At 48.4% G+C, this 12,028-nt stretch overlaps 1 protein-coding gene across 1 annotated transcript in view; it reads right to left on the bottom strand.

The window, feature by feature from the left end:
- Nucleotides 1-445: 445 nt before the first annotated feature.
- Nucleotides 446-12,028, bottom strand: part of LOC120385194 (zinc finger protein 850-like) — a gene marked incomplete at both ends in the record, with an annotated part of 60,149 nt that continues 48,566 nt past the window's right edge. The window contains one exon of the mRNA XM_039504298.1: nucleotides 446-1,778. Coding sequence (XP_039360232.1) covers nucleotides 446-1,778 — 1,333 coding nt within the window. The remainder of the gene's footprint in view (nucleotides 1,779-12,028) is intronic.

Raw genomic sequence — 12,028 nt, 5'->3', positions numbered from 1 at the left:
TCTTCATTTAACTATAATTTGAAAAATTCCCATTATATCTGCTCTTCAGCACAACCCAGAGCAATGTGAGAACAACAGGCAATGATACAATCTGTATCACTAGTGACTAACAATAATTTTGAAATAGGAGGAATAGTATAAATGTGATGCTCCCTGGTTCCTGATAGGAAGGACACACTTGAATTACTCATGGGATAATGGAGTTGATAGAAAGGACAAATGGGTCCACTTCAAAACAGGGCAAACGACAAAAATGGCCACTCATCTGGTCAAACTGAGGGATAACCATGCTGCAAACAGTTCAAACAGCTGTAAAAGTTACTATGTGGGAATCAGGAAAATTATTAGAGAAAAAAAAGTATTGATAGCCCTAGAGGTGTTTATGTTGTTGCTCTCCCTTGCAGATTCTCTGATGACTAACATGGGCTAAGTGCCCACAGAAGGTTTTCCTGCACTCACTGCATTTATAAGGTCTCCCACCGGTGTGGATTCTCTGATGTTTAGAAAGGCTTGAGCTGCTAGTGAAGTTTTTCCCACACTCACTGCATTCATAGGGCCTCTTCCCTTTGTGGATTCTCTGATGCCTAATAAGGTGTGAACTGCGACTGAAGGTTTTCCCACACTCACTGCATTCATAGGGCCTTTCCCCTGTGTGGATTCTCTGATGTTTAGAAAGGACTGAGCTGTCAGTGAAGCATTTTCCACACTCACTGCATTCATAGGGCCTCTCCCCTGTGTGGATTCTCTGATGGGTAAGAAGGTTTGAGCTGCGATTGAAGGTTTTCCCACACTCGCTGCATTCATAGGGCCTCTTCCCTGTGTGGATTCTCTGATGTCTAATAAGGTCTGAGCTGCGATTGAATTTTCCCCCACATTCACAGCATTCATAGGGCCTCTCCCCTGTGTGGATTCTCTGATGTTGAGAAAGGGCTGAGCTGTCAGTGAAGCATTTTTCACACTCACTGCATTCATAGGGCCTCTCCCCTGTGTGGATTCTCTGATGTTGATAAAGGCCTGAGCTGCTAGTGAAGCATTTTCCACACTCACTGCATTCATAGGGCCTCTCCCCTGTGTGGATTCTCTGATGTTGATAAAGGCCTGAGCTGCTAGTGAAGCATTTTCCACACTCACTGCATTCATAGGGCCTCTCCCCTGTGTGGATTCTCTGATGGGCAAGAAGGTTTGAGCTGCTAGTGAAGCTTTTCCCACACTCACGGCATTCATAGGGCCTCTTCCCTGTGTGGATTCTCTGATGCCTAATAAGGTGTGAACTGCGACTGAAGGTTTTCCCACACTCACTGCATTCATAGGGCCTCTCCCCTCTGTGGATTATCTGATGTTGAGAAAGGGCTGAGCTGTCAGTGAAGCATTTTCCACACTCACTGCATTCATAGGGCCTCTCCCCTGTGTGGATTCTCTGATGGGTAAGAAGGTTTGAGCTGCTAGTGAAGCTTTTCCCACACTCACTGCATTCATAGGGCCTCTTCCCTGTGTGGAGTCTCTGATGTCTAATAAGGACTGAGCTGCGATTGAATTTTCCCCCACATTCACTGCATTCATAGGGCCTCTCCCCTGTGTGGATTCTCTGATGTTGATAAAGGCCTGAGCTGCTAGTGAAGCATTTTCCACACTCACTGCATTCATAGGGCCTCTCCTCTGTGTGGATTCTCTGATGCGTAATAAGGTGTGAACTGCGACTGAAGGTTTTCCCGCACTCACTGCATTCATAGGGCCTCTCCCCTGTGTGAATTCTCTGATGTTGAGAAAGGGCTGAGTTGCTAGGGAAGCATTTTCCACACTCAGTGCATTCATAGGGCCTCTTCCCTGTGTGGATTCTGTGATGCTTTATAAGGATGGAGTAATCACATACGTTTTCCCCAAACTCACTGCATGTATTTTTTCTCTTTCTGCTGAGGATTTCCTGTTGTGTTGTGGTTTCCTTGAGGTCCTTCTGAGTTTCCTGACAGGAAATACATTTACCCACTTTCTCCCCTGGCTGGTTTCCCTGCTCTCCTTCTGGTCTGTGCTGAATGTCATGGGATTTTTCCTGCTTATGACTCCAGGACACATTCCTTTTCGATCTTTGTGATAATGCTCTGTGTTTATCCACTTGCTCAACATTTTCCTGCTGAGAATTCTGCTCCTCTTTCTCGTATACCATTGCTTCACCTGCTGTGATAGAGACAGAAACCTCAAACAGGGATGGAAAGGGGAAGGCCAAACCAATACAAGTACTGGAGAGAGGTCAAATAAAAATCAGGAACTGAACTCCCCAAGTTCTTCCCCAAACAGGAGAGAGGAGGGGATCAATTCAGGCTTCACATCCCATCCAAATTCACAGGGGGAAAGGAGGAAGCTACTGCCTGGTGTCTGCTAGTGTCTACAGGAAGCCATGAGCTATATTTACCCTAAGGATACGACCCCTGCTAGGGACAATATTGAACTGAGACACCTTCCAAGGGCATTGTAGGGCATCCCAGATGTTTCCTTCAGGCACTTACAGATTCTGAGTTGGTTTAATATTTCCTCACCTGTGCAGGGAGCTCTCAGGATCTCTCTTTCCTCTGAACCCTGGAGGTCTGGGACCCATGGCTCTTCCCCTTCTTCCAGCTGGGAGATCACATCAGGTTGGGAAATTGGAAACCCTGCTCAGATGAAAGAAAACAAAGGAGGTCACTTGATTTCATAACTTTGTCATAAAAAACATTCTATTAATTTAACTTCAGTGCTTAGTGTGACGGGTGTGCCTGGGGCAGTCCACACTGAAAATGCCAGGGTCAGGGCAGGATGAAAAAGGGAGAGCAGATGCTCCCAAAACTGGTGGTTAACATGGAAGTTAAATTCACCGACCAGTCACAAACTGTGCTTCTGATCCCACACACGGGTTACCGAGAAGCTGAAAAAAGAAATCACAGGGCCCCCTTTATTGCACTCCAGTTCTTCGACTCCCAATCAGCACCTAGGTCCAGTACAGTGAGAGGTTATTTAAAAACTCTGCTCATATACAAAATGTTTTTCTGACCCCAAAGGGTCAGCCACATTACAAGATCACTATAGGTTTGGATCTTACCCAAAAGACCACACTGCCAGCCAATCCTTTAGCATGGAAAGACAAGACAGGACACGACACAAAAAAAGTTGTTAAATGGAAAAGCAGTGAGATGCATTCCAAAATCTATATATCAGGTTATTAGCAGTATTGTTGAGCTGCTGGCTTGAAAGTCCGTCTGGAACACATCCACAAGTTCGATGGGTCTTTCAGTCCTTTGTTCCAGGCTTCAATTTGTAGAGAAGTTGCTCCAGAGGTAGGAAGAGGGATTGAAGACAAAATGGAGATGATGCAGCTGCCCTTTATATTCCCTTTGCCATGTGGCTTGTACTTCCTGTGTCCCAAACACAAGCTTCACAGCACATGTCATGGAAAAGCCTCGTAGGTCTCAGCACACAGACATACCCCTGCATGTCTTGCTGACTCAATAGGTTTATGCCCTTGATCAGGGATGGGCAAATTACGGCCCACGGGCCACATCCAGCCGACAGGACCATCCTGCCCGGACCCTGAGCTCCCGGCTAGGGAGGCTAGCCCCTCCCCCACAGCCACGCCACCGTGCGGGCAGCGCTCCTGCGGGGCGGGGCGGGGCTGTGCGCTCCTGCAGGGCAATGTGTCTGGCTCTGCGTGGCCCACGTGGCTGCCAGACACGCTGCTCTGAGCGGCATGGTAAGGAGGTGGGGGCGTTGGATAAGGGGCAGGGAGTCCCAGGGGGCAGTCAGGGGACAGTTGGATGGGGTGGAGGTTCTGGGGACGGGGCTGGATAGGTGTGGGAGTCCCAAGGGTCTGTCAGTGGGCAGCGGGGTGGATAGAGGTCAGGGCATTCACGGGACAGGTAGCCGCGTGGTTGGGTAGGGGGTGGCGTCCTGGATATGAACCCATATCCACACCCCCGCCCCCTGACAGACCCCGGGACTCCTACACCTATCCAACCCCCCAGTTCCCCATCCCTGACCCCGCCCAACCGTCCCCTGCTCCCTGTCCCCTGACTGCCCCCCAGGGCTCTCTGCCCCTTATCCAACCCCCTGGCCCTGGCCCCCTTACCACAGCCACGCGGCCTGCTGCAGCTAGACACGGGGTCCCTCAGGAGTGCGCAGACCAGCCCCCTTACCATGCCACTCAGAACAGTAGGAGCTCGCAGCCCCACCGCTGCAGCACTGCCCAGGAGTGGTGGGCCAGAGCGCTGGTGGCGCGGCATGTTGAGGCTGCAGGGGGACAGTGGGGGCGAGGGGACAGCAGGGGAGAGGAGGGGACGGGGGAGCCTCCCCGGCCGGGAGCTCAGGGGCCGGATGTGGCCTGCGGGCCGTAGTTTACCCACCCCTGACTTACACATTAGTTTGTAAAAAGAACAGGAGTACTTGTGGCACCTTAGAGACTAACAAATTTATTTGTGGTTTATCTTGCATTTCTTTTGTAAACAATTCTGACTTTTATGACTTGTTACCTGTAGTCACTGAAAATCTTTTTTTTTTGGTAATTAACAATCTTGTTTTATTGTTTTATCCAACTAGCGTGTTTGGATTAAAGTGTGTTGGAAACTGCATTTGGGATGTAGCGGGGTGGACCCCCGCTCCTGCCCTGAAGGGTTAAAAACAGCCCTGGGAGGGGGCTGTGGCTGGAGAAAGCAGCTTTTAGGCTGGGCTGATTGGGGGAAGTGGCTGCAGCTGGGGCCACGCCCCAAACAGACTCAGCTGCCCTATAAAGGCAGAGAAGCCAGGGGCAGATAGAGTCTCTCTCTGTTTGTAGAGGGAGATGGGCCTGGCTGCAGGGAGCTGGACACAGGGTACCGGAGTGGAGCAGGGCTGGGGAAAGGCAGAGGAGCTGGGGAGCTCCAGCCTGGAAAGCCCCAGGCTGCGGCCTAGCAGAAGGCAATAGGTACTGGGGGGTTGCAGAGGGCAGCCCAGCGGTAGGCAAAGGCAGCAGGTCCAAACCCTCCTTACCAGTGATGAGTTGCTGATACTGCAGCCTGCCCCAGGGTGTGGGGCTAGACGATGACTGGCCTTATACTGAGCCGAGGTGGGAATAGTGGGTGGGAGTTCCCTGGGGAGGGGAGACCCTAAGACTGAGGGGTTACTGCCAGAGGGCAGCACCCCAGGTAAAAGGGGCACCAGGTCCAGGGAGGGACACAGGGACCAGAGGACAGGCGGATCACCGGCCTGCAGAGGGTGCACCGGAGCTGGAATGAGCTAATTCCCAGAAGTCACCAGCAGGGGGTGCCGCAGGGATGAGTCCACTCATCTACATGGGATAACAAGGCTGGTGCATGTCATTTTCCACTGATGAAATGACAGACGTCATATGAGCTTGCCTTGTTCAGTGGTGTGCTGGACAGGGAAAGATGCACCTTTCTGGGGGAAGTCTGGGAACAGAGACTTTTCTGGGGTTTTCCTGTGCTGCACTGTAACTCCTGAGTCGCTGACTAGCAGCACTAAATACTGTGTAGCTGGGAGCGAGTTACATGCTGGAGACTGCGTGTTACCTGCCCAGGAGCGGCTGCTCTCACAGTAAAACAGTGTAAAAGTCACCTCAGCCTGGAGAACTGAGGGGACACAGCTGTTCAACACTCCAGATTGCACTGTGGCTAATGTCACAGACACTCAATTTCAAAGAGGCTCCCAAAACACAGAGAAAGTAAATCCATGTCCCAGAAATCCAAGACTCCAGAGAGAGGGCAAGTCTCCCTGCCACTGCTTCTTGCTGACGGAGAGGTCCAGAGACAATGAGAGAGTCCTGGGGAAGCTGGGGACAGTAACCATGGGCTGGTGGGGTTCAGTGGAGAAAGGGAACAGGAAGGGCAGGGACAGTACTGAATGCAGGATCTCAGCAGTACTAGATGTCAGGACAGCACATAGTGCAGCCCATTGGAAAACATAATCCCAACTAGACATACAAAATGATGAGGTCTAAATTAGCTGTTTCCACTCAAGACAGAGAACTTGGAGTCATGGATAGTTACATAAGAACATAAGAACATAAGAAAGGCCGTACCGGGTCAGACTAAAGGTCCATCTAGCCCAGTATCTGTCTACCGACAGTGGCCAATGCCAGGTGCCCCTGAGGGAGTGAACCTAACAGGCAATGATCAAGTGATCTCTCTCCTGCCATCCATCTCCATCCTCTGATGAACAGAGGCTAGGGACACCATTCTTACCCATCCTGGCTAATAGCCATTTATGGACTTAGCCACCATGAATTTATCCAGTCCCCTTTTAAACATTGTTATAGTCCTAGCCTTCACAACCTCCTCAGGTAAGGAGTTCCACAAGTTGACTGTGCGCTGCGTGAAGAAGAACTTCCTTTTATTTGTTTTAAACCTGCTGCCTATTAATTTCATTTGGTGACCCCTAGTTCTTATATTATGTGAATAAGTAAATAACTTTTCCTTATCCACTTTCTCAACATCACTCATGATTTTATATACCTCTATCATGTCCCCCCTTAGTCTTCTCTTTTCCAAACTGAAGAGTCCTAGCCTCTTTAATCTTTCCTCATATGGGACCTTCTCTAAACCCCTAATCATTTTAGTTGCTCTTTTCTGAACCTTTTCTAGTGCTAGAATATCTTTTTTGAGGTGAGGAGACCACATCTGTACACAGTATTCGAGATGTGGGCGTACCATGGATTTATATAAGGGCAATAATATATTCTCAGTCTTATTCTCTATCCCCTTTTTAATGATTCCTAACATCCTGTTTGCTTTTTTGACCGCCTCTGCACACTGCGTGGACATCTTCAGAGAACTATCCACGATAACTCCAAGATCTTTTTCCTGACTCGTTGTAGCTAAATTAGCCCCCATCATGTTGTATGTATAGTTGGGGTTATTTTTTCCAATGTGCATTACTTTACATTTATCCACATTAAATTTCATTTGCCATTTTGTTGCCCAATCACTTAGTTTTGTGAGATCTTTTTGAAGTTCTTCACAATCTGCTTTGGTCTTAACTATCTTGAGTAGTTTAGTATCATCTGCAAACTTTGCCACCTCACTGTTTACCCCTTTCTCCAGATCATTTATGAATAAATTGAATAGGATTGGTCCTAGGACTGACCCTTGGGGAACACCACTAGTTACCCCTCTCCATTCTGAGAATTTACCATTAATTCCTACCCTTTGTTCCCTGTCCTTTAACCAGTTCTCAATCCATGAAAGGACCTTTCCTTTTATCCCATGACAGCTTAATTTACGTAAGAGCCTTTGGTGAGGACCTTGTCAAAGGCTTTCTGGAAATCTAAGTACACTATGTCCACGGATCCCCTTGTCCACATGTTTGTTGACCCCTTCAAAGAACTCTAATAGATTAGTAAGACACGATTTCCCTTTACAGAAACCATGTTGACTATTGCTCAAGAGTTTATGTTTTTCTATGTGTCTGACAATTTTATTCTTTACTATTGTTTCAACTAATTTGCCCGGTACCGACGTTAGACTTACCGGTCTGTAATTGCCGGGATCACCCCTAGAGCCCTTTTTAAATATTGGCGTTACATTAGCTAACTTCCAATCATTGGGTACCGAAGCCGATTTAAAGGACAGGTTACAAACCTTAGTTAATAGTTCCGCAACTTCACATTTGAGTTCTTTCAGAACTCTTGGGTGAATGCCATCTGGTCCCGGTGACTTGTTAATGTTGAGTTTATCAATTAATTCCAAAACCTCCTCTACTGATACTTCTCTTTAGTTCTCTGAAAACATCCACGCAATGTGCAGCAGCAGTCAAAAAGCGAACGGAATGTTGGGAAACATTAAGCAAGGGATAGAAAAGACAGAAAATATCATATTGCCTCTATATAAATCTACGGTACATCCACATCTCGAATACAACTGTAGGAGCTGGATTTTATAATGTACTCTGAGAATTTAATGTATGATTTGATTTCATCCTGTCAGCCACCCTGTTTGAATAGCAGAAAGGAATGACAGACCAGAACAATCCTTCTGACTCATTATGGTCACCTTTTGTTTTAGGATAAGTTACACTGTCTACTATAAGCAAAGAATCCTGTGGCACCTTATAGACTAACAGACGTTTTGCAGCATGAGCTTTCGTGGGTGAATACCCACTTCTTCGGATGCAAGAGTCATTAGAAGCTACAACAGACTGGTTACTATGAACATCACTGGTGCAGAGAGAGAGAGAGAGAGAGAGAGAGTGTGTGTGTGTGTGTGTGTGTGTGTGTGTGTGTGTGTGTGTGTGTGTGTGTGTGTGTGTGTGTGTGTGTGAGAGAGAGAGAGAGAGATGCTAACTGCTGTATTCTGAATAAATGCTGTATATTTACCTTCCTCTATAAAGATCCCATGTGCTTTGTAGGAGCATAACACTGCATGCAGATGTGGTCGCCCCATCTCAAAGAAGTTTACTTGAGCAAACAGGAGATATTTGACACTAGGTAATACTGTTCCTGTGCTCTGCAGCAGGGGAGGGTCTGTGGCAGTGTGTGGGTCACTGGCATACTGGGGTGATGCAGAGACAGGACAGAGCAGAGGTAGCATTGTGGGGCTGGCATGAACCGTATCTCTTCATTTCCCCTTCCAAGAACTGAGGTGACAGGAACCCTTACCCAGCGAGGTCACAGTCTCATAGTTCTCCTGCATGACGTCTCTGCAGAGGGCTCTCTGAGCAGAGTCCAGCAGAGCCCACTCTTCCCTGGAGAAATACACAGCCACCTCCTTGAAGGTCACTGGCCTCTGAAAGAGCAAGAGTCCAACACTCAGTACCTGCTGCCTCACTCACAGCCCCACTATTTCTGGGGGAGAGAAGCCAATCAAATGCAAGCTCTGGGTGGATTACAGTCAGAGTCCCACCTCCACCCCACTCAGAGCATCCTGGAAACACCAGGTTAAGGGGACGAATAGAGAGTCCCTTTTCTCTCCCAGCAGATCCATCACACACCTACTAGCCACAGACGGATAAAGGAGATGGAGCCCCTAGCAGGGACCAGGGAGAGATCTCCGGTAGTAAGCCCAACACCCTCCTCATTGTGCAGAGCTGGATACGAAAGGAGGGGAATCTCCCCTAAACCTCACTGATGGGTGCCCCCTTCATATCTCACAGCAGCCACTGGTTAGTCAGGTCAGGCTCCAGCACTGGGAATCTGGTCAGTTTTCCTAGCCCCATGTAGGAGGGTTATTTTCTGTTTCACAAATTAGGGTATTTCCACCTCCTAATCTCATGGGTCTGTTCCTAGAATCTGGGCCATTCATTAAACTCCCCCCAGCAGGAATGTCACAAGCTGTCCTCCTCCCTTCCCCACCTTGTGCATTTCCTGCCCGGCTCCAAACCAGACTGTGCAAATCTTCCCATCTCCGATGTATTTGCTGTCCCTCTCCCTCCTGCAGGAACCCACCAGCAACCCCCCGACAATCCCTACCTGAACAGGCTCCTCTGCAGCCATTTCTCTCCCCTGTCCCATGGCAGGATGGGATGAGCTGGAGTGAAACATGGACGTCATTCTGCAGCCTGGGAGGGTGAGAAGGGCAGTTGTGGGGGTTACAGAACAGGCTTTAGTTAATGTCACAGGATGATTCCCCCAGGCCCTTTCCCTGCCGATAGACATCCTAGATTCTGCCATGCTGGGAAAATGCTCAATCTCTTTATTACAGTGTGGAGCTGGCCCCTCCTGCCAGGCTAAGCCCACAGAGAGATTTTTAACCTTCCTTCTCCCTCCCCCAATCGGATAACAAAGTCTCTGAACACAAGGCTGGAAAAGAGCAGAACCCAAGGAGTCACTGTGGGGGATTCCCTCGGACACTGACCCCTCGGCAGTCACACCCCAGCAGGGGGAATATGGAGTCAAGAACCAGCTTTTCCTCTGTCTGATCCTTTTCTTGTTCACTGGAAAGTGGTTCTGCCCAGGGATGCTGCAATACATGTGTCTGGGTGGACTAGAGAGCTGGAAATCTCTCCCCCCACTCATTTCTCCCACTGCCCCTTTCAGTCTCTCCTCCTTCCCCTGTCCACTCTCCCTGCCCCTCTGGCTGGGACAGTCCCATTTCTGGGGGCTTTGCTCTCCCACGGCTGGATTTGCTCCTAGCAATTGCTAATGGGAGGAGAGGCTGTTTGTGTAGAGTCACTTTCTTGCCAGTCCCCAGCACTTTCTCAGAGGTCTTTCAGTTACCTGGACTCTGGTAGAATTTGTATTAACAGGGCCCAGGACTGCCCCAAGGGGCTAGTACCAGCTGCAGAAAGTCATCACCTGGGCTGGGCAGCTATTGAATAACTAGAGGGAAAAGGGGGACTGTTTGATTGGATTTTATATTACAGTCCAATACATAAACATAGAGGATGGGAGTTTCCTGGGGAGGGGAGACCCTAAGACTGAGGGGTTACTGCCAGATGGGCAGCACCCCAGGTAAAAGGGGCACCAGGTCCAGGGAGGGACACGGGGGCCAGAGGACAGGCGGATCACCGGCCTGCAGAGGGTGCGCTGGAGCTGGAATGAGCTAATTCCCAGAAGTCAGCAGCAGGGGGTGCCGCAGGGATGAGTCCACTCATCTACATGGGATAACAAGGCTGGTGCATGTCAGTTTCCACTGATGAAATGACAGACGTCATATGAGCTTGCCTTGTTCAGTAGTGTGCTGGACAGGGAAAGATGCACATTTCTGGGGGAAGTCTGGGAACAGAGACTTTTCTGGGGTTTTCCTGTGCTGCACTGTAACTCCTGAGTCGCTGACTAGCAGCAGTAAATACTGTGTAGCTGGGAGTGAGTTACATGCTGGAGACTGTGTGATAACTGCCCAGGAGTGGCTGCTCTCACAGTAAAACAGTGTAAAAGTCACCCCAGCCTGGGGAACTGAGGGGACACAGCTGTTCACTCCAGATTGCACTGTGGTTAACGTCACAGACACTCAATTTCAAAGAGGCTCCTAAAACACAGAGAAAGTAAATCCATGTCCCAGAAATCCAAGACTCCAGAGAGAGGGCAAGTCTCCCTGCCACTGCTTCTTGCTGACAGAGAGGTCCAGAGACAATGAGAGAGTCCTGGGGAAGCTGGGAACAGTAACCATGGGCTGGTGGGGTTCAGTGGAGAAAGGGAACAGGAAGGGCAGGGACAGTACTGAATGCAGGATCTCAGCAGTACTGGATGTCAGGATAGCACATAGTGCAGCCCATTGGAAAACATAATCCCAACTATACATACAAAATGATGAGGTGTAAATTAGCTGTTTCCACTCAAGAGAGAGAACTTGGAGTCATGGATAGTTCTCTGAAAACATCCACGCAATGTGCAGCAGCAGTCAAAAAGCGAACGGAATGCTGGGAATCATTAAGCAAGGGATAGAAAAGACAGAAAATATCATATTGCCTGTATACAAATCTATGGTGCACCCACATCTCAAATACGGCTGTGGGAGCTGGATTTTATAATGTACTGGGAGAATTTAATGTATGATTTGATTTCATCCTGTCAGCCACCCCGTTTGAATAGCAGAAAGGAATGACAGACCAGAACAATCCTTCTGACTGATTCTGGTCACCTTTTGTTTTAGGATAAGTTACACTGTCTACTATGGTTTCCTGTATGTATTACAAATTAGGCACTCTAGTTAAATCTACATGTCTTTGTTTTAAGGTTTAGTAAATAAGAGACAGGATTCTCTATTGTGTCTATGTTAGTAGATTAGAGAAACATTGAAGGCAAGGTTTCATTTGCAATGCCTTTTTGCTCGATATAAAATACTACTGTTTGTATTCTCAGTGGGTTTGTGTGAATGAGGATGTATGCATCAGGAAAAGAGAAGGTGTAAAGGCCATTGTTATAGCCAGAGTCAAGGAAGAAGGAGTCAAGAGACTTAAAGGACATCAAAGAATCAACAACGCGCATCCATAATGAAGAGCAGATTGATGACCCTGAGGTCAAGGCTGGCACCCCTGAGGACAATTGATTAAATCAGAACAAAAGGACAGGCTGACCCTCTCGAAGGTGCACTGGAATGTTTACACCAGTTAAGAAGTAACCGATCACAAACTGATA

This window comes from Mauremys reevesii, linkage group 17, assembly GCF_016161935.1.
Source record: "Mauremys reevesii isolate NIE-2019 linkage group 17, ASM1616193v1, whole genome shotgun sequence".
Taxonomy (NCBI): Eukaryota; Metazoa; Chordata; order Testudines; family Geoemydidae; genus Mauremys; species Mauremys reevesii.
The sequence above is the reverse complement of the archived record's forward strand: the minus strand, read 5'-3'. Positions and strand labels throughout refer to the sequence as shown.